A 24190-nucleotide genomic window follows, 5' to 3' on the forward strand; every position below is an offset into this window, starting at 1 on the left:
GGGGACTGGGGTTAGGAGCGGATCAGTCGGTTCGTTGCTTGGTGCCCGGGTTCTTTCAGGCTGGCTGACTTTGCTTAGAAATTATATGTACGTGTAGCATTATGTTCCCCTTCTGGGGCAATCGTGATACACATGTGCACCTGACAATGATCACACAGATCACAGTCTTGATGCAAGGGGGACTGGGGCTGGGAGCGGCTCAGTCGTTCTCGTTCGGTTGTTTAGTTTTTCTTAGCCAGGTACTTTCTTGGGTGACTTTTCTTAGAAAGTAGCTAATGGGTAGCATTATGTTCCTCTTCTATGGGAAGCGGGATATACACCTGACGATGATTATGATACAACTTGTGATGCGAGGGGACTGGGGTTGAGAGCGGACCAGTAGTTTGGTTTGTAATTGTTTGGTGAACATGTTCTTTCCTAGGCAACTTTTCTGAAAAATTATCATGTGTAGCATTATGTTCGCCTTCTAGGGGAATCGTGATACCAACGTATTCATTTCATTTATCCATTTTGCATTTTATTCATTCCAGGGATAACTCGACTCAAAACTTGAAAAATAAGGGATATTTCGAAACTTCGACGATTTGTTTCAAAACCTTATTCGAAACTTTCGACCATTTTCGGCAGCCAATATTTATCACCAACCCCACCCCACCAGGGGGTATAGGAAGCTTCCAAAAAGTGTGGGGGGGGGGACAACATCAGAGGGGCACATTCTCATTCCACAACCACCACTCGTTATGCAATTTACCGATACACAGTGGCTATATATATGATGTGTTAGTATGCTATCGATACTTGATTATGGTGCTCGTGAATAATAAAAATAAAATATAAAAATTAACAAAGACAGTTATCAGAGGGCACTTTTTATTTGCCAGTAGGGCACATTTGCTATTTTGAAGAAAAAAGTGGGGGCCAGTGCCCAGGTACCCCCCCCCGGTTCCTACCCCTAGCTGCACCCCACCTACCAGCAAACGTACATTAATTCCGTAAGTATCGGACCAACTGGTGGAATCCCCCGATATAAACTGTCAAATCCAGATATGCATCATCGACTCCTTGTCACAACATTACAAGGCATATGAGGAAAAGCTGTCAATGTTATTGTTATTACTCGTTTCGATACACAGATAGGCCAATACAGACCATGGAGATACGGGATACGCCTAACCATACATGTAGACGCCATCACTGATTTTCTACAGACGGTAAGTATTATTAAGGTCTATGTCATTCCGTGTTGCATAAATCGTCTTGATCCGTTGTTTTGACAATTTAATTGCGTTCCTGAAGTGAACAAGAATTTTGTATCCTCAAATAGTTATACGTAGGCTAGGCCTTACGTTAGTGCCTAGACTAGGCATAGCTTACTGTAGCCTTTAGTGTTGGCGATATGTAACCTACCTTGGTAAGTGCTATATAAAGCAGAATATAAGTTTTTATATTCTGCTCTATGGTACTGCTATTTCTACTACTAGTGATTAATAATACTAAGTACTAGCCTAACAACACTAACAAATAACAGTTACAGACTGCATGCCATCAGATATGTACTTAGACCAACCCTAATGCAGACGTTAGGGCCTAGGGCTGGACATGGAATCTATATGGGTCCCTACTCCTGAGTCCCAGCGGTTGTGTAGCGGTGCATAGGCAAAGTTAAGCTAGCCTTTAGCCCTAACTTTAGTTTAGGCCAAGGTTAAACAAGGTAAAGTTGTTTGTTCTCTAAACAAGTCATCTGTAAGTTGAGGAAATCATTCTAGTCACATATGCCAGTATCATGGTTACGTTATAGAAATGTTCAAATGGTATAGGACTAGCCTTGGCTTAATTTGCATTTGTTAACAACAAGATAATATCTATAGCCTAGGCCAAATGTAGTCTTAAGTGTAACAGTAAAGTAATACTTGTCTAACAGTGATCAAAGTTCTGTAGAAATTAGTGTACAATGATATCAGTGTGAAGTACTGCACACAAAAATTATTTGAGACAGCTTATTGCCCGCTATTTACCAATCAAATATACCTTTTGACCAAGTTAGGAACAACTGTATGGTTCAAAATATGGTTGTTGTACTAACACTTAATGTAGTTGGTTGTTAGGTAGATCAAATGAGTTCAAGATGCCTATGTTTGTCTGTATTTGAAAGAAAGGCTATAATTGGAAACTGTTTATTTGTGTGATATTGTACAGTGCAATATATTTTGCTATTCTTTGACAAGGTTTTTATAACTTTATGAAACTACATGTCAGAAGTTGAAAACATAGTCATTCCAGACAATTGGACTATTCTTAAGAAACCACCCAGATGACTTTGCATCATAAGTGTGTTCCAACATACAGAGAAGCTAATTTAACAACTTTACAAGTCAAGCACAACTAGGCTAATTATAGTACATTTCACAAGTTTATGGAAGTGTTTCAAGACATTTTTCCCCACAGGTTCTGAAAATTAATAATGAACATAATCCATCAATTCATGGCTTTGAATCTGTTCCTCTGAAACTAACAGATGACAGAAAGATGGATTTCTACCAAACCAGAAAGCCTCAGCTTTTGAAGCTATCAAACATTCTCTTGCGTGTGCCAAGCATCTTCATCTTGGAATTACTTTACAACTCCAGGACTCGAGAAATACTCAAAGAAGGAGACGTACTCGGACACAGCCCTAGCCGATATATAAACGAATGGGGTTTTAATCCCGACAATGTAACAGTGGGTGTACAGTATGTAGGTAAGTCGTAAAGTTGATACTTTCTTCAATCTTGTGCAAAATTGTCCCTCGGAGAGTTTAGTGACTGGCCGCACTTGGTCTCAGGTTTTATTTTTATGATTTTTTCAGGTCTTTTCAGATTGGAACATATGCAGTATCGCTAGCTCAGAGCATCATTATTGTAATAATGTATGAATATGAGGAAGATTTATTTCTGCCTTTTGCTATTGGTTAAGCTTTGAATAATAGTAAACATTGGATCATTCCATGTCAAATCACCAGATTTTGGAGAAGTTTGTAGTTCAACCTTCTAAAAAAACTAGCTCTCTTCTTGCATGATTAAAGAAAATTTTGACAGTGTGCTTAAATTTCATAGAGCTCTGATCAAGCAAGGACAGTGGAGAGGGTCAAGCGACATCTGTGATTTGACACGGAATGACCTACTGTAAATGTTATGAAGTAGCATGGAGTCTTTCTTGTCACCCAAAGATATGTAATAAGACAGTAAATGGTTAGCCTCCTTTTCACATCACCCATTGGACAAAATAGCAGCATGGTTTGTAGGCTTGAAATCGTGTAAATAGAACCAAGCTGTGTCTGACCTCATTTAGACTTTAAGAGCTGTTCTTAGATTCTTCATAAGGTTGCCCCTAACTTTTATGCCTCATTTGGGGAAAATGGGGTAGGTTTTGCAAATTGAGTGAAAGAGCTCTAAAGGCTCTTGCATGGCTTGTATGTTTATGTATTATTAAGTCATTCTTTATGATAGCAATATTGGACAATACAAAATCATGTATACATGGTGAAATTTGACCAGGAATGCTTGTAACTTCCACTGCTACACATTTTGAAAATAAAGGTTGCCTTTAAATGTTATAACATTTTAATTCAAACAGTATTCTGTGATACTGTATGTAGTGGACTTACTTCAGACCATGGTGTTTCTTTACAAAGAGGACCAGATATCTGTTAATCTTTAGTATATATATTTTTGTCTGATCTGAACAAAACTGTTAAGGCTTTAATTTTGTCAATGTAGAACGTTTTCTAATTGGACCTCATTTTAAATAACTAGTTTTAACTATAAGTTGTTAATGTTTTAATAAATATTTATTTGAAACAGGTTACGTTGTGGCGTTCCTCCTACATGCACTGCCAATCACCAAGCTCCTTGAGCTGTACCGGCACATCTTGGTAGGCATCTTGTTAATGGCCTCTCATTATGTCTCAAGTTACTTCATCTCCTGGGAGCAGCACGGGCAGCTCCCAGAGGAACCTGTATGTGAAGAGAGAAGTGTTCCAAGGATACTGGTGTTCCTAGGGATACAAGTTTTCATTGCCCTGCTCTGCGGTTTACTAATGAGAACTGGACATCTGTGGGCATTTGCTCCCTACCTTTTGCCTGTGACATCCAGATTACTGAATACTTCGCTGGAGACCACAGAAGCTTTTCACATTGTGGCCGAAACGTTTGTACTTACGGAGACCTCTGTTTTCATCCTTACGAATATCCTAGTGCCGTATAGACTCGCCCTCAACGGTCTGCAGATGATGCAGGAGTACGTGGAACTGTACGGTATAGTGAGCGTCGTGTTTGCGGTCTACAATCGGTTCTTCATTCCCACCGTTTATCTCATCTTTTGGTTTTCAATGTTTATGTATCACCTCTACATGTACTTCTTTACGAAATATCAGACGGTCTTTGAAGAGAAGTGGGTGATCCTACTCCTCACCACAATTGCAAATTGTTGTATGAGCCCTTGGAGTTTGATAGGACTCAGTTTCTCTGTGTCCTATGGAGCCTACACTGTCCTTACCTTCTGCAAGATCTATCTGAAGGGATTCTACAAGGTCAACGCAGAGAACGATTTTTTGAGGCAAGGTTGGACGGAGGGTATCACTCTCCTTCTTCTCGCACTTCAGACAGGGTTGTTGCAATTAAAGACTCACGAGAAAGTCCTCCTTCTCAGTATCGTACTGTTCATCGTCATGTCCTCTACGATACAGTCCATCTACGAGCTAACGGATCCCGTCTTGCTCTCGCTGGGCGTGTCCAACAACAGGAACCTGCTGATGCACGTTAAGGTGTTGGTGATGTGTCTGCTGCTGTTTTGTACACCTCTCTACATGAGTTACATGCTCTTCTCCTACTTTAGAGTAGAAATGTGGCTGATGATAATAATCTCCAGCTGTACTCTGACCTCGGTCCAGACGGCGGCGTCCGTCATGATCTACTTCTTGTTCATGTTGGACCATCGGAAGAAAGTCCCCGCGGAGAGTCTGGACGACATCGTCTACGGGATTCACGCACTGTGCCACATTGCCGAGTTCTCGATAGCGCTCTTTGTTTTGATCTACGGAGGTTGGGAATCCATGAAGGGGGACTACAATCTCGTGGGGACCTCCATCATTGCCATGCATTCGTATTTCAATGTCTGGCAGAGAGGTCAGAATGGATGGAACAGTTTCCTCTTGAGGATGAAGGCATCAAAGAGGGTGAAATCTCTGCCCAAGGCCGACCCGCAGGAACTGGAAGACGTTTGTGCAATATGCTACGAGGAGATGACCTCGGCCTGTGTCACACCGTGCCGACATTACTTCCACACTATTTGCCTTAGGAAATGGTTGTACGTGCAGACAACTTGCCCAATGTGTCACACTAACATAGCCCAGAGTGGAAAGGACAGCGAAAATGACGGGGAAGCGACCAGTAACACCAGAGTTCCCGGGTTGAGCACCGATGAGGCGCCGGGTGAGGGTGACAGTGAACCTTCAGAGGATGAGCAGCAGTATGAAGATGCAGCTGCATGCGTATGCAATCATTGTGAGAAGAATTACTCGTAATTATTCATTCATATCTTGAGAAAAAATTGATTTTAATGTGAAAAGTCAATTTACTTGTACATGCCAAATTTATGTTTACAAGTAGTAGCATAGATTCTAGCTATGTCCATCTGAATATTTGCCTTCTTTTTTTCCTTCTTTTTTCCCCATTTAAATTAGACTATATCTTGACAAGTAGGCTAAAAGTGAAAGTGAGGAAAATTATCTTCAAGATGTATAGATTGCATTTTGATATTTTATTCAGTAATTGGCAGTGACATGTAGCTCTTGTGGGAACTAGCCAGGCTCACAAGAGGTGAATCTTGCATTAGGATCTAACCAGCAAAACATTTATGTGGTATTGAAAAGATCGTTAGAACCAATCGGTTAACATTGTAGTGTTTTTCCATTGTCATCAATCAAATTGGCTGGACTACCATAAATCTAATCTGGTCAATTGCTCTAATGAAGTCGCCTAAAGCTACAAATTATGTTCTGGCTGTAATACATGTACAAGGAAAAAAGATTTCACACTCAGGGGTGTATGTAATATTAGTGGACGTTTCCACAACTAGTGGACGTTTCCACACATTTATAGAAATGTATTACAAATTAGAACACAACTGTTTGAGGGAAAGATAAAAAACCATATGATGCTAAATAAGTGACCATATCATTGTTGGCTGAAACTCTAAAGAGCTTAATATTTATCACTATTGTTTAAGAGAAATAGATGTCTATGTTAAAAAAAGAATGTCTAGAAGAGTATGACAAAGTTTAACTTTTGCTGTTTTCTTTTTTTCAGATGAAAGCAAAAATCGATATCGTTTTCTCATTTGGTTGCATTATGATGACTCCTTGGAATAGGAGTCTGAATGTGGCATTATAGAGTCTGTAATTACTGTAATATGTTATTGTGTGTTTAGGGATTAGTACATCTCCATATAGTTGTTTCTGATTGTTGTCAGCACTGGTTCACACTGTAGATATGAACTACCCTCCTTTGTACCTTTCAGTGGCAGAGGTTCCAGTTTGCCTGCTGAAGTGATATTTGCAATATTTTGTCTTTCTTGTATTGTATGAATTTATCGCACCCCCAGCTCATCTCCCCTCCCCATCACCCCCCCCCCCCCACAGACACCTTTGTAATTAAGGGTAATTTCTAATCATGTTCATTGACCATCATTCACTGGTAATTTAGTTTGTTACCACAATATAATCACCTTTAATCTTGTAATTTTTTTGTCTCCAAATCTTAAAGATTCTTATCAAAGTAGGACTTTATTCTCAAAGTTAAATCTTCATGCACTACAGGCCATTATAAAAAATATCACCATAGGTTTCATGTCTATAATACTTATAGTTTTCTAGAAATAATCACTTAAACATCAGGGACTCATCAATCAAAGTGCATGTACTGTATTATGTAATCTACCACACGCACACACACCATTATGCCAGTTCCTTAAAAGACTTTTCTAGCTTCCAGTAACATCTGGACGATCCAATACAATTTATCCAAGGCTGATGGAGTCTGATTTCTTGCTTCAGTGTTATGCTGCAGATGAGGAGGAGAAGTTTGTTTCTCCTTCTTAGTAGATGTGTTTTTGGAGGAAAAAACACCAAATCTTATGTTGGACTTAGGAGCTGACAGAATGAATGGCTTCGACTAAGAGGAGCACTCTAGATGTGTATTAAAGTTAATTTGTTGGAAACTGGAAAATATGTATATAAAGACAGTACCAACATCAAAAATGTTTTTTGGGTATTTTGGTAGGTTGTTCATAATCATTTCTTTAAGGGATAATAGCTCAATGCCAAAAGGTTGAAGACATATTTGGTTAGACCAGTGAGCAGTATGCAGGAAAACTTGGCAGACTGTTTAATGTTGAGCTGTCTTACTGTTTATGCAGTACCAGATCTGAATGACTTTATAAAACCACCACTTGGGTAGTAAAAGACAGCATTTCCTCTAAAAAAATATATATATTCAGGGACCTTTGACATTTTTTTGGTTACCTCACTGTTTTGGTTTAGTGTAGGAAATTAGATTTTGAGGTTATTTGTAGTGTAGTCTTTGCGATAGTTACACACAATATGCAAAGCAAGCATGCTATAAAGCTTGTTGCATTTATTTGTATTCTGAAAGATGCCAATTCTCAGCCTGCTATAATTCCACATTTTCTTACTTTTTATTTTGTGTTTCTCTACCATAAGTAGCTCTTGGAATGTCAAATACTGCAATGTCAACATTATATAACTAAAAGAAATATACTCATAAAATATACTTGTATTTTCAACTTATCACCGTCACTTGTTGTGACTGTTGGTCACAAAAGCCTGTGAAGCAGGTGAGTATTGATACATTTCTGTCAAAAGTGGCAGTTGAGTCAAAAGTTGACATTTCTGTCAAAAGAGGCAGCTTTATACTGTAGCAGCACTTTGTCTTGCCTTTGTTCAATTTTTGGAAACATTTCTTGATAATAATATAATAAGTCAGAATCAGTTTATTTGCTTGACTAATAATTAAAAAAAGTCCACATTAAGAAAAACTGTAAACTTCTGATGCCGTTTGTTTGCAAGTGACACTTTTACTTAACCCTGTTGGAATTTTAATCATGAGGCGAGATCGGCCATGGATCATTGTATACAAAATTGCAACTAAAGACTTATCTCTCCCCCCCGGCCCATCCTCACCACCCCATAGTAGAGTACTCCTGCATCCCTAAGGGGGGGGGGGGTCTTATGCATTAAAATATGTATCTTCTATGCTACATATGAACAGTGTTTAATTTAATCAGTATCAAAAGGAGACACTTATATCGCCTGAATATGTATGGGACACAAATCTATGCACTTAATTAGCAAAGAGTGTAATTTTGATTGTTTAATAACATTTTAATTATGTAAATTAATTATGTTAAATTTGTTAAATTTTTTGTTTGAAACCATGGTCTTGTTTACATGCATATGGCTGAGTGCTTTTCTGGGCAGGTTATTAATATTGCAATTTCTTGATGATAAGTAAACTCTTTATTATGCAGTATTTTCCATGAAAGTCCAACATCTAAACTGCCTATTTTCTTCTGCACAAAATTGACAGTGGAAAAGGTATACTGTAATGCAAAATGCAATAAATCTTCTTTGTGATATCAAATTTGTAATCATCGCCATTTTAAATAAGCGTTTCTAATAATATTTTCGTTTATAGTATTAAAGCTATATGAGAAAAAAAACTCAAATAAAAAAAACATGCAAAATGAATGCAAGAATGAGGATGAAATAATAATTTGTGTCAAAGTAAGTTGGCCTGACGTTTCGATCCTAGCAGGATCTTGTTCAGATCCTAACAGGATCTTCTTTAGCCTCTGAAGAAGATCCTGCTAGGATCGAAACGTCAAGCCAACTTACTTTTACACATTCTCTTACACAGGCTCTCTAGTGGATAAGCAGTTTGTTAACAGTTTTATTTTATTTTGAAATAATATTTCAACAGTATCAGTTTTTTTCCCCGATATATATTGCCATTATTTTTTGTTATTCTTGTGCAAGTTTTGAAATATTATATCAAATGAAGGACCTTAATTAGATCTTATATTTAATATTAAAAGCTATCTTTACTTAAACCCAAAAAACATTCCTATTTTGAACTTTTTCCCTTTTTGTTGGACAATTTTTTACAAGAGTTTTTCTATGATGTTTTATAGCCATTCCATTATTATCCTTGGTCCACAAATTAACGCTTTAATTTTATGATTGACATCTTTTATGATTTTCATGAAGACTGATAAAACCCATTAGGGTAACCTCGACTCCTGTTATTCCTACTACTACTGAATGAATCTCTTATGTCGTTATCATTCTGAAAATTTGATTTCCAGAAAAATTAAATTGAATTTCAGCCAAGAGATTAACAGGTCATTGAAATGCCCACTTTTCTTTATTGTTTCTATATAGGGAAAATCGTTTTACTTAAAGTATACTTTCTACATGATTTTGCCAATGTTTATGTTTTGCTATAAATTGATAAAGCTATTTATTATTTATCTTTGTGTGCCATTATAAATGCATTATTTTTTTTTCTCAATTGTGTATATTTCATATGATGCTGGTGTGCAATTCCCATATCTATTGTACTTCAAGGGAGTGCATAAACTTATTTTTCTTCAGAAATTAAAAGAAAGGTTCCCTTGCTAATTGTTATGAAATCAATTTGCTATTAATTTGAAAGAGAATCAGAAGTAAACTTATGTAAATATCCTAGGCCCACTGTCCGTATGCTATGGGGTACGACCCACAAGTGGGTAGCAAATGGTTTTCAGTGGGTTGCAGGATTGTACCAGATGTCAGTGTTTTGGAGCAGGCTGAATTCCAAAGTCTAAGCTAGCTTTCGTGCCTTCTGAGAGTCAATTCTGACAGTCAATTCTGAGCCATGAGGGGGGGGGGGGTCTTGTGGGTTGTAGCTCAGCCCTAATGGGTCTGAGAGTTTGCTGTCCTATAAAGGCTATGAAAGTTATGCATGTCTACAAGAGGTTTCTGTGTGCACAAGAAAGTATATGTCATAATAAATGAGACACAAAAATGACAAAACAGTAAGGTTTTCTTTATATTGTTTCGTTTAATCTCCTGAGTTTACGTAGTGTTTTTCAGAATAATTAACCCTGTAGCCTTACATGCCTTTATCAGTCAGTCATTCCATATGGTCACATACGGTCTCAAACCACACCTCTCATCCACATATCAAAACACCCCAGCCACCCCCCTCTCTCTATCAAAAAGAAGATCTAACAGCTAGCCAACCACTCTGAGTGTCGGTTATACTATTTTTGTTTTAAGTTTGCATTCTGCAATTTTTTGCCCTCCCTTACAGTAAACAGAACTCAAATTATTTTAACCATTACCACACAGTAAATGCACTGCATTAGAAATGCCATAGCACCAACACTATTATGTATACCTTTTTAGATGAATTTTTCAGTAGGGTTTATATTACTTTGCTTGTCTTGAGCTCAATATCCAGTTAAGGAGAAGACACTTTGTTGTTTTCCCGAATAGACATGCAACCAAAGAATTAAATTTTAATGATGCCTCTAGGGGATTAATTTAGCGAGGTCAATTTTAAGATGAAGATGCTTTTAATCCATTAGGGATTCTATTCTCTAGTGTCACAAAATCTGCGAGCTGTACTTTTTCCAAATTTGACATGCCTGGAATACATCTACCTCTGTATCCACTTTCCTGATCATAAAATTTGTGTTTTTGTTTTTATGGTAATTCAAAGTAAAGATGCATACTTCTGTGATGTTAGCATTGTAAATACTGCACTGACAAGTAAAATTATTTTCTAATTTTTTCTGACAGTTTTTAACCTGCTCTATTATTAATGAGGGGTACGTTAAAGTCATACGTAAGGCTGGAAATTCAGATACTGACACAGAAGGAAGTAAAACTATGGGATTTATATATAGTCTTCCTTCGCTTTTCTGAGGAAACCACATCAGTTTTGGTATTAGTATACAACAGATGCCACTACCAATAGCAAATTAACTAACAGCTTGAGTAGATTGGATATTTAACTGTCAAGGAACTGCAAGTATTTCTGAAGAATCTTACCATGCTACACATGACATGTATCATCCACATGTCCCTGGATTTCCTGATAAAAGATATGGTCACGCTCTTTTACAGTAGGAGAAAATATTCCTCATATCACCTGGAAAATGTTTTTATCTTTTTTGTTTACTAGTGATAAATGCAAAAATCAATTCATGTTCCTGATATTTACAAGGATTTTTTCTGAGTGAAGTTTGAGGTATCATCACCAGCAAACCAAAAAAACACATCAGTCCGATATCATATTCATCAGCTCTCCAGACTCTTGTAGTTCCTGAGGAGACAAAAAAAAAGGAAAAAGTGAAATGAGAGTTTGCTAAAAGATGTCTGCCCTCCTTCCACCCCTACCCTTCACACTGAAAAAAAAAATATTGAAAACTCTTCTTCAATCTGGAAATGTCCTACAAGAGATATTGTTGCATTTTCGGCAACAACTCACGGATCTTATTTCTCAAAACAAATTTCCTTCACTTCTTTGATGCCATACTTTGCCATTCTCGGAGAATGTACAGCATAGAAAAGTTGACAGCTAAATCCGACGAGAATAATCCAATTATCTCCGCTACCGCTGAAACTGTACTAATCCAACTCACTTTTCTTTACCTTATATGAGAATCCTTGAAAGGCGATGTGAAATTCTCTCGGAAAACTTGGAACCAATCAAGTCAAGCATGTGTTTATGGCTCCCTTGTTTACATCGAGGGACTAGTCAACTTTACTACTTTCAAACAAGATGTCATCATGATGGAATAAGTATAAATAAACTCATTTGCAGCTGTGTTGACATTTTCAAGACAGTGGTTTCACGATGTTACATCAAAAGTTGTGTTGATTGATCTTATTGCCAGTTGCAGACATGAAAGTTTGTCCTTGTTCATAATATGCATGTCGCAATATACATATCACAATGTGCATGCCATAATGTGCATGTCATAATGTACAAGTCATAATACAGATATTACAAATTAATGTGCATGTCATCATATACAAGTCATAATATAGATATTATAATATGCATGCCATAATGTGCATGTCATAATGTACAAGTCATAATATAAATATCATAAATACCTACCATGTTGTAGGATTTTAGCATTTAAGACCTGCTCATAAGACTATGGTATATCATGGTACTTTCCACATAGTACAGTAACTCTGGTGAAATGATCTATGCAACAATAAAAGGTTTCTTTACTTGCCACAGCAGGAACAATCAGGTGGTAATTATTCTCAGCTGAGATGTTTTTCCCGTACATTACTCTAGATATCTATCCTCTCCCCTTGCCTACCCTTCTCCAAACCCTCTGCTACCCCTCCCCGACCCCCTCCTCTCTCTTCCTTGCTAAGCATTGCACTCAGTGGCGGCGGAACCGGGGGGGCTTGGGGGGCTCAGCCCCCCCAATGAAAAAGTTGAGGGGGCAAATGCATGATAAGCCCCCCCAATATTTACCAAGGCTCCGAAACGTGCATCTGCCCATTTTTTCAATGCATACTTGTCGATCTGTCCGATGCACACGTATACTTTATAGGTGTAGTAATTTCAGTAAATGCTGGGGAGATTCTCGGCCCGTCCCCTGGCTATAGATCACATTGTCACCCCAACCGCGTCTTCACGCCCCGTGAAAAGTGGAAGCAGTGAGTGTAAGTACCGGTAAGCGCAACACAACTTCGTCTTAGGCCAATGACTTGCCTCATTTCAGCCAGTTCTCCAACATCCCCTGAAGGATATATCCTTCTAATGGTAGCACATTTCCCATGGATATATCCTATAGGGACATTTCCTTCTAATTGGAGATGTATCTTACGTAGGGTTTATCCTTCTAAAGTGCCTTTAGTGTGATAGCAAAAACACAATAACACCTGTACTGTATAGGGTACATGCATTCGTGACAGTGCTTGGTTCATAGAAATTTGTTGGCAACTGCACATGGTTTTGGAATTACCCATTTGTCGACATTAAGAAATGCTTTCTGTTTTTTCTTATGACATTTATTTAATTATTGCATTTAATTGCAAGTAGTAATTTACTACACTCATAAATGTCTTTGCAAGTACACTACGAGTAATAGCTACTCTCTTAAAACACAACCGAATATACAAATTACAATGTTTTTACAGATTTTTATGTGCAATCTGAGAAATTGCAGGCTTGAGACCCATATTTTAGGGCTAGGTATTCGCAGCATAAAATACTCGGGAAGTGCCGTTTCCGGCCATCTGGGCGTTTGAAAAACCCAAAATTTTCTTGCATGCTCCGCGCCAACCGATGGTGGCGCTCCGCTTAGATAGTCTCCACACATTAGCCCCACCAATAATTTTCCCATTCCGCCGCGCCTGATTGCACTGACCTTGACAATGTCTAGTCCACCAATCAACTCTCCTTTAGCATATAGCTGGGGAAATGTCGGCCAATTTGAGAACTTCTTCAGACCCTGTCGAACGTCGTTGTCCTCCAGAATATCAAAGGAGTTGTATTTGATGCTGCAAACATAAAAAAACTTATTAATGACATAAAACATGACAGTTCCATGCTTTGAATAACAGTATAATAACAATAAATGTGTGAGATAACCTCATAAATATAAGGCTCTATTGTCTTCTTTACACACAAGCAATTCTCATTAACAAAACTTGATGCAAATATTTTTCAACTATATAATCACGTTGCTCACTAACAATCTTCAACTGTTGAAAAAGCATAATTTAATAATTTCATCACTTTTTGAACTCTCATATGTTAAAAATTGCAAAGAGGCAACTTTTCAGGAAAAATTAACTCTGATCAGATATCTTGAGAGACTATACTTGATTAACACAAGCAGCTGGTATGGTTCAGTTAGTCAATGATGCACAATAAAATGATCAAATGCCATAATACTCCTGTCAGTAAGTTAGCGAAATTGAGTGACAAAATATCTTGTGAGGAAGGCAAACTTAGAGGACGTTAAAGTAGCTATCTGGAGTTGGGCTGATGTCCACTCATAGAAAGCTCATGATTGACGAAAACAAATGTATTATCCTGCTTTTGTTTACTTAAAGACAGGTTACGAGTCAGCAATCAATGAATTTGTATTTTCCTCAACATTTCGTAATCCAAACAGATTTTCCATTGTTTTATTAAACACACTATGAAAGCAAAGGAAAATGTTTCAAACTTTTTGAAATTGAGTGATCAAGCTGATGAACTGCATTGTTTTAGTATAAAGAAGCATAGAAAAGCAAAGTTTAAAAGTCAGGACTAAAAAGCTGAGCATTTATAATTAAGAGGAGAAAATATGATAATATATTGCACTCAGAGAATGAAATATGGCACCAAAGAACAATAAAATAACACTTTACCCTGCATCCTCCAAAATGCCACAAATTGTTCTACTGAACCCACATTTTGGTTCATCTGGTGAGCCTTTCATGAACAACATAACTGGAGCTGTGTTTATTAAAGTCTTCAACCTGCATTAAAAGAGAGAGGGAGCAAAAAAATGTTTCGAATGAAGATGAGTGACCATCATATCCTAAGCTTCAAATATAAATGATAATGTTTTATGCTAATCGAAGAGCTTGATGACAGCTTTTACTCATAGAAAATAAGAAAAGACAAACCGCTCATCAAGGGACTGTTTCTTAGGAAGGGTGCCCTCAATTTCATCTGCTTCATTCATCTCCTTCACGATGTCCAAGCCTCCCAACAATTCTCCATCGTGATACAACTGTGGAAATGTCGGCCAATCAGAATACTTCTTCAGACCTGAGGATGACAAAGAAGAAGAATTGTCAATAATTAGGTCAAGAGAGGAGTATTTAACCTTGATTTAGACAGTTTTAATATATGATCAACAGTATTCCTATGTTTTTAATCATATAGAATCTAATATATATATATACAACAGAAAAAGTTTTCATTATTTTATTTGGGGATGCGGGGGGGGGGGGGGGCAAGATATGTTGCTAGAAATATTTAATAATCAACTAGCAGTGTCCAAGCAATGCCACTGTTCACTCTCAATATGAAATGTGTATTAAAAATAAAAATAACAAATTAACCTTGGGGAAAAGGAGAGAAAACGACTTTAAGAACATCACACATTGATAGTATTCCAATCACTTACCCAACTCCCACCCCCCCCCCCCTTGCCCGCCCCAACACACAGCTTGATTCATTATGTAAAATTCCTCCCAAACATACCTGAAATTTCTTAAATTACAGTGGAAGTATATCTATCACATATGGTAGCCATGACGTTTACTTATTGTTTTCCTTTTACAAAAACCTAAAGAGGGCTCAACACAGAGACAGTTACTTTACTAGTGGTGATGAAATTTACCAGTTTGTGTTCATATTTGTACCTCACAGTTTTCAATAGACAATGACAATCAATATGCATGTTTTCTACATATGATTATTTGTAAATCTCTGTATATAGAAAGAATGCTATTTACTTTACCTTGCCTAACCTCATTGTCCTCCAAGATATCGAAGGTTGCATAATCAATGTTCTTGCTGTTCAAAATTTCCACAATTTGTTTACTGAAGCCACATTTTGGTTCTTGTGGAGACCCTTTCATGAACAGCATACAGGACGATGCACTAATTAACTTTTTCAATCTTGTGTTGATATCCTGAAAATGTAAAAGTAAGTTACCTTTCTTAATGTCTTGGCTTTACTAGATCTGTAAATATTTATGTACATTCTACAGATTGAATCCACAAATACCAATAGTTTCCATAGCAACCTCTCATGTTAGAGACCCTTAGACGATTATAATGTACAGGTACTGGTCCTGCATAATTTCTAACAGAAGAGAACTGAAGAAGAGAAAACCAGCTTCTTGATAATATTTGTAATAGTATTTAAATAATTTACACAAAGCCATCTTACAACCTCTAGTGAAAAAGCCTTTTGATTCCTCAAATTTAATGCATTTTCAACGCAACTATGGACAGTAAAGCTATCGCTTACATTTCATAGAGTAACATTTGCTACTAAATCATCCAATCTCCTCAGTTTACCACACAGGATGCTTGCCAAGTTGATCCTTTCGAATGTAATTTATAGTTTGAAAAGTTAATCGATATCTCTTTATCTTAAGTTGTATGGCAAAGGTTTGAAAGGAGAGATTATTAGAACAGTTTGGGGGACTGAGCAAAAACAGCTTTGTTGATGTAAGAAGCAGCCTAATGTTGTCTAATTAGCTAATCTTCTTAAGTGGTATGTTATGTAATTTAATCTACCAACAACTGTACAACAATGCTAAGATACTTGAAGTGGATACTTTACCTCCTTGTGAGGCGTCTGACTAACTGGCATGGGGGGCGGGCTCGCATTCATGTCAGCATGGTGGCGTACTTTCTTTGTTAGTTCTGGTACTTTCACACCATCGAGTCTGTCTATCACTTGTTTATTCTGTATGAGAAAGTAACATTTTGACACTTTAATTAATTGCATACATTTTTTTTAAACCCAAACTAGTTTGTGCATCTATAGTAGTATAGATACAGCCAAACGTTCAACCATCCATATCAATTTCACTTACTTATGTATAATTTGGCAATTTTAAGGCTCATGTAAATGAAAGTGTAATGATTGAAAGCAATTTAAGTAAACAATTCAATTCTATTTGAAGTTAACTTCAACCCCACTTTCAAAGGGCCAGATTTCTCTCTTCTCATCACATGGTATATAATCTACTTACTATATTGTGCTCTTTTCTACCAAAACAGTTCTTTAATAGGTGCTAGTTTTTAGTCATCTGGTTATAATGCTGCTGTACCGACCACAAAGTGGCAGAAATTTTCTGGAACAGAACATTAATATTACCTTGATAAAGATAAAGGTTGGAACAGCAGTGATCTCATATCTGAGAGAAATTTCAGGAACAGACTCTGCCTCCACCTAAAAAAGATAAAGAAGAGGGAAACAAATTTTTAAAATTTTTTATAAAAGCTAGAGTGAACAATAGCCCATGAAGATTGACATATTAGTCAAGAGCTAATATAGGCTGTGAGGCACCATAAAATAAATCAACATGGGCCAATCAGTGGTTCACAGCAGCTTAGGAACTACTGACGGGTGGGGGGTTGCTGGCCCCCTCACCCCAGAAGCACACCTAAGCGGTGCGGTGGGAGGTGTGCACTATACATGACCTAAACTGAAAGCATCAAGAGATTCAGAACAGTTCGGGCATCCAGATGGCAGATGAACACCTCTCGGTCAAGGATTGGGTGATCAGTGCCTATAAAATACACCACCCACTCCCCTTAGGGAGTGGGTGGTGTATTATTATTAGTTTTATTATAGTTAAGAATTAAGGTCCACCTAAATTAATATTATTATTACTACTTACTGATGGGTTGATCAAAATATATGTATAATACATCCAGAGAATACTCTGAACTAATTTGCATTCCCAGAGAAATTACTCCTTCAGACCTGAGAAATATATAATAATCATCAGTCCAAACAGGTCACAGTATTCTGTAAAATTCTTCACAGATTTGTTTATGATATTACTCAGCAACATATATACATGCAGAAGCTTGCTAGAAGGTAAAATCAGCTGAGAAAACTCTTTCTTGAAGACAATACAGAAAAGACAAGCAATTGAAATTTTGCACAAAGTTAAAATTGTAATTGTTTGTACATAAAACACTTTGAACAAAAAACAACACAAGAAACAGATTTAAATGAAGAAGCAAATGTCAACATCAACTTCAAGAAGCATGTCAAACATGTAACAAGGAAGTACTTATATCACAACTTTCAACACATTTATCTGATTATCTTCCAGTTCGTCAGGCTACCACACATTACCATTTCAATAAAGCAGGCTCAAGCTATCAGTTAAGTACTCACCGTCACAAAAAGAACTTGAGGTGATTCTTTGGCTAGTTCATTGACAACCTGGGTCATCTGTTTACACTGATCAGCCCAACTCGTCCAGAAGTAGGCTAGTAATAAGCCACTATGAATGATAAAGAAAAATACTTAAATTACGAAAATGAAGTATGTTGGTAGGAGCATGAGTTTTGACAAAATGGGTGAAGAATGCCTCAACAAATCATTAGCAAATATCATACGACACACACAAACACACACTCTCTCTCTTTTTTCCTCTCTCTACCTGAGTCTGCAGTTTGGATCAAAGAGTACTTAACTAAATCTGGCATAGCTGTCGAATACCCCGCATTATTGAAACTTAACCAAAATAGGTGCTACTGGCTACGAGGTAAAAGTGGATAAGTGATAGATGGCGCTAACTTATTTACAGAAACATGTGTATACTTTACTATAAAGAATGACTTCGTAGCCTGTTGGCTCGTAGCCACTAAATTCTTCAACTTTGTAGCCCGTTGGTTCGTCGCCACTAAATACTTCAACCCCCATTCCACCACTTCTGACTTCGTAGCCCGTTGGGTTTACTTAAAAACAAAGCTAGACCCAGTAGCCCGTTGGAAATTGCCCCAGATCCCCATGTTCCCGTTGGATGTCACCCCACATCTTCAGGCTTTACTTTCCTTTACAAAATGACTGCGTAGCCTGTTGGTTTGTTGGCAACAGAAAAAAAAACGGTACCCCGTTGGATATCGCCCGTTTTACAAACTTGTATATGCATTGTACATTCGAAAAAAGGGAAAAAATATCAAAGTCCAATAATCTTAACAATACTATTATAGCGCCATCCACTCAAGCACAATATAAGACTGTGTTGGACGTTGTTCGTCTCCGTTAAAACCACAATCTCGGATCCAGCGGGGTATTCTGCAGCTACTCCCTAAATCTTGCAAGTTAACTTGTTTGAACTTTGAGCATATTTTTTCCTTCTTTTAATGTAGAATTGTGTCAATAAACTTATATTAACTGTTTTAAACAACTGCACTAGATACACACCACTTACAGTACAAGATGAAAGTGAAATAAAATAAAAGCTAATCTGCCCATCAATTTTAGAGCTGTTAAATATCTTGTACAGACCTTTAAGTCATTTACTAATATTTGTAATGGCAAAAGAAAAAATAATAATAAAAGCACAGAAAATGTCCGCAATGGCACTGAGTCACTTAAACTTTGCTGGCGATGCTTAATTTACATTTCTGAGATCGAAACGCACTTATAACATGAGCCTTAACTGATACTGGACAAAATTTATCAAGGTAGCCCTATGTTGAGCAATCACCCAATACAACAAAACCAAGGACAAGTATATTGCAAACCAAGTCCTGACGAACAGTCAGCTTATTCATAACTGCTCTAATTGGCATGAGATTATATAAGTTTGTCATATTTAAATTAAAGAGTGATATTCATATGATTTTAGATGTACGAAGTTAATCAAGTATGTTACTGAAACGATGACAGTGCATTTTTTTAACGAACTGATAACTTCATTCGTTGCTTATTATAGGTACCAGTTCCGCGAGAAAATTAAAACACCAGCATGCAAAACAGTTGCGGTTAAATAATGTTAACTACAACAAAAGATTGGTACCTTCCACTTTTCTGTGCAAAGTCATCAAAGGCATCGACGGATTTCGCTTCTACCACCCTGTCCATTCTACTATGTTTATGGTTTTCTGAATTACGTTTCGGCAAAACTTTCTGAAAGGTGTCCGATCAAGTTGTGGAACGCCAACAGGATTACCGATTAACTCTCTCTAATGAGAAAAGTCACATTTGTCGTGTCCATTACAAATTAGTTGTTCAGCTATCGTCGGAAAGTCGAGTACTCGTAAACTGGCTGTCCGGAAAACCCACATTGAATACTACAGTTTTGATGTTCATGCAGAACGCATAGCACGAACACACGACCCGTTGTGAGGCGATGCCTGTCACCATTCTCATTTTCAAGTGAGGTTTGAATCAAGGGCGTAGGAACCGGGGGGGGGCTGGGGGCGCCAGCCCCCAGTGAAAAATATGGAGGGGCGGAAGTATTATTTCGCCCCCCCCCCCCTGCTTCGCAAGTCAGAAAACCCCTTTTTCATTTCCAAATGAGAAAAAAATCTCTTTTGGAGCACCAAATTGCATCTAAGACCAGGTGAAAATGCAAAATTATTTACAAAATGGAGTGGGTGTTGAAGTGTGCTATATTGCACCAAATTGCATCTGAGGCCACCTGGAAATGCAAAAAAAAATCCAAAGACCCCCCTTAGACCCCTCCCCCAGGCCGGCCACCAGTCTTCAGCCCCCCACACTCAAAAATACCTTCCTACACCACTGGTTTGAATATCGTGGGGGTGGGGGTGCCGGGAACATCTCGAAGCATTGATAGCTTCACTTCTGGCATAACAGACGTGTTGATAGGATAATTGACATACCTTTTCTTCGTAATTGTGAAGAAACAATTTATTGTCGTTGCAAACAACAGTCAAGCCTGTCGGATAATACATGTCGAGTCGAGGTGGTGAAACCATTTGAAGCGTAATACTCTATTTCCCGCTCGAACAAGTCTTATCTTTACATATATGCATACCCAGGATTTTCTAATCCGGGGGGCGCGAATGACTATCTAAGCGGAGCGCCACCATCGGTTGGCGCGCAGCGAACAAGAAAATTTCTGCTTTTACACCCCCCCCCCCCCCCCAGATCACCGCAAATGGCACATATCGGGCTTGAAAATGACCAACTAGATGTTCACTTTTGCCTGAGTAAACCACGTATTTTCCCAATATATTTTTTGGAAGATTGTCACCAGTCACACATCATGTTCGACCTCATCGCATCTCCTGTGGATCATTGCTTTTGTAGGTGATTCTACGTCGCGACCCACAATACCCGTCAGCCCCACTTTTCAAGGTTTTAAGCCCATAATTCGTTCAGAATTTGAAAATTCACACTTCTCGTGAAATAAATTCAATTAAAACATACCCATAATGTTGCACAAAATTCCATCTATGGACAGCCAATACAGAAAAACCTCCTTCAACCCCTACAGACCGGTCAAAATTGTACGAGAAGAGGGGAAGAATGTGTTAGGAATGTTGGTCAGGGAAATTTCGAATATTCAGACACGGTTAATTTATTGGTGCGTGGGTGCAGATCAGTCTTGGATAATGGTGGGGACGCGTGTCTGTTCTCTGATACTATCTAAGCGGAGCGCGACCATGGGTTCTCACGTAGCGTGCAAGAAAATTTTGGCAAATATACCTCCCAGATCACCGGAAATAACACTTCCCAGACCTAATGATGCTCCCGACCTCCTTAAATTTTAGAGCTTAGAAATTTAGTTTGGGGAAATGCATGGGCATCTGCAGAAATAAATCAGGGGACAAATATTCCAAGTAGACTTTTGTATACGATGGGTCTGGTTTCGTAACTCAACGGGAAGCGATTAGAGGGGTGGGCGTAGGAATGTGGGGGTGCGCGTTTTCATGCAGGTGGGAACAATCTCAAGAAGTGATGTGTGCGTCCGCCCCCCCCCCCCCCCCGCCGGCAATGATACATCTTTGGATCCACTACATGATATTCACAGGAAATGTGCTTAATTCTCAAATCGCATGCGGAAGTTTTTTTTTTTTTTTTATAGATTTATTGTATGAGTTACGGTACTAGGGGTGGGGTAACAATTAGCATTCAGTTCGCGTTGTATAACAGTTTATCTCTGGATGACAGTGTTGCATCGGAGGACATAGGTCTAGTGCAGTTCGCATATAGATCCTGGGCTAATACCGACATGTGTCATGTTCCCCGACGACTCGGTCGAGTTCAAGACCAGCCACAGTTGGTTTCATAACACAATTTTACAATTGTTTAAGGCGTCCATACGGACACACGCGTCATGATATACGATACTATATATAGTATATATATATATATATATATATATATATATATATATATATATATATATATATATATATATATATATATATATATTATTTTCTTCTTTTTTTTCTCTCTTTCTTCTTTTTCATTTTCCTTCCTTCCTCTCCTCCCTACTTTTTTTCCTCCTTTCTACTTCCTTTTTTCTTCTCTCTTTTTTTCTCTCCTTTTGTTCTTACCCGGGGGGCGCGCCCCCAACGCCCCCCTGGATACGCGCCTGCAACCCCAGTTCCCTTGCATCGGGACTGTGACTGTGTGATCATCGTCTTGTGTGTATCAACATTCCCCTCGAAAGGAAACAGATACTACACATGATCTTAGCCAAAAGGCCGAGAAATAGTTGATTCAGAATTTCTATACGTAAAACCCTTTTTATTGACACTAAACCTGTTCGTAATCATAAGTAGTGAGCTCGGCAGCAATCTCGTGCTTTCCTGCATGGTAAATATTCTCAGATGTGGAATTCTTCACATTAAAGTACCGCACAATGGCTAGTTTCAGTTGTTTTGTTTACGTGGCCGAGGCGTCTCTCACTCGACATTATTCCAGACAGTCTGCACAGCTTTTGTGTAGATAGGCCGACCATGCATGTCGTTAAGACACGATTTATTTTTTGCCACACCCTATTCAAGTGAAGTGAATGTCCCCATATGCTGAAGGAATAGCTGTAATTTAAGACCGCCTTAACTGAGCAGAAATATGGATTAAGAGTCCAATGAGGTACGTTTATTTTATTTTTTTATGGTTTAGATGTAAATTTACCCCGGACCTAAAGGCTCCCTGTCCGATTATAATATGTATAGCCTTCAATTACAGAGATAGGAAATATTGTTTTTCGTAAGAAATAAGTGACAGTTTAGATGGGACTAGATATCATTGAATGGGCTAGCCTTACTACCATATATGATATATTCACTTGTTATTATATGTATTCGATCGAATGTTCAACACGTTGTAGTTGTTTGTATATTTGTATTTGTAGTTCTCACGAAGGTAAACACAGAAAACGAGACGACATAAATAAAGAGCAACCTTCCTTAGAAGACTCGGTCCTTTTTGACGGCTACAGTTACACGCTAATTATCACAATAATAACATATTTCGTAAACATGCGTAGCGCAGTTTTAGCCCAACTGTGAACATTGCGGCTCTGAAAATATTGTTCTTTGGCTGCGCCCTCACTTTCTCGTGAGAAATAGCGAAATGGAAGTGCGCCCTCCTAACAGAACTCGCACGACACGCAAAGCAACGGCTTGTATACAAGCAGAGACTTCCTAAAATTCTTCCTAAATCCTTCCTAAAATAAGGTGACCATATTTACCTGACTGGAATCAGGGACATTTATTGCGTGACTGATATGGGGGAGGGGTCTAAGGAAAAATTTCAAGTGCCTAAGGTGCTTAGATGTAAAATGGTGATACTTAGAAGCACTTTTTAAATCGATTTTATTTTCAAAAATGTAGCTTTCCTTAGATGAAATTTACTTACTTTACGAATGAGTGCTAGGCTAGATCGATCTAGCATATTCCACTTTACACTGGCCCAACTGAAATACTGGTTAGTCCCGTTCTGCGACTGCACACTTGACTAAATTTTGTTTTTACAATTGTTTTACTAATAATGTGGGAAATTTTCGAAATTCCTGAACATTTTGCGAATCAGGGATATTTTCGGGGACACTTGTTCATCGGGGACAGCACACTGTAATCGGGGACTGTCCCCGAAAATCGGGGACGTCTGGTCACCTTATCCTTTAAGTAAAAGTCAATCCACGCCAATGAAAATGAAAAATTGGCTATTTCATAAGTCTGTTTAATGATTAGACATACAGGCCATTTCACGGAATAAAATCCGTTGATAATATAGATAAATCGCATAGGTCTACTTTCAGTTTGTACACTACTTGTTTAAGGTACCACTTTTTTGGTACCATGAATGTCCCGAGTGCTCCGTCTCACATCTAATGGAAAACGCCTCATACATATTTCAGTGGTCCTACCAGTTTTGTGTGTATTAAAAATGAAACATGTTCTTTCCGGTCAAAAGTCATTCATCTTTAACGGGTAGCGCGTGGTACTAGGCTAATACAAATAAAAGGAGATTAGAATATTTACCTAAGTTTACATACTTCGCATATTTACGACATGGCTAAGTAAAACAGCACGGCACCGAATTAAGTGTTCCAAAAAAAAAAAAAAAAAAACTGCTAAAGGTTTTTCAAAAT

The 24190-nt window shown here is 38.0% G+C and overlaps 2 protein-coding genes across 2 annotated transcripts; one reads left to right on the plus strand and one right to left on the minus strand.

The window, feature by feature from the left end:
• The first annotated feature begins 978 nt into the window (after positions 1–978).
• On the plus strand, positions 979–9988 carry LOC139967750 (RING finger protein 145-like). The gene is made up of 3 exons (XM_071971805.1): positions 979–1211; positions 2516–2737; positions 3840–9988. Exons 2-3 carry the CDS (start codon positions 2527–2529, stop codon positions 5558–5560), a joined length of 1932 nt encoding a protein of 643 aa, XP_071827906.1. The 5' UTR covers positions 979–1211; positions 2516–2526; the 3' UTR covers positions 5561–9988.
• Positions 9989–10400: 412 nt separating this feature from the next.
• Positions 10401–19833, minus strand: LOC139967751 (glutaredoxin-3-like). The gene is made up of 9 exons (XM_071971806.1): positions 19637–19833; positions 18004–18112; positions 16969–17043; positions 16429–16554; positions 15595–15769; positions 14753–14897; positions 14492–14602; positions 13501–13633; positions 10401–11426 (listed from the first exon to the last, which is right to left on the minus strand). The coding sequence occupies exons 1-9, from the start codon at positions 19699–19701 to the stop codon at positions 11382–11384; spliced, it is 984 nt and encodes a 327-aa protein (XP_071827907.1). The 5' UTR covers positions 19702–19833; the 3' UTR covers positions 10401–11381.
• Positions 19834–24190: the final 4357 nt, after the last annotated feature.

Source organism: Apostichopus japonicus, chromosome 5, assembly GCF_037975245.1.
Source record: "Apostichopus japonicus isolate 1M-3 chromosome 5, ASM3797524v1, whole genome shotgun sequence".
Classification (NCBI taxonomy): Eukaryota; Metazoa; Echinodermata; class Holothuroidea; order Aspidochirotida; family Stichopodidae; genus Apostichopus; species Apostichopus japonicus.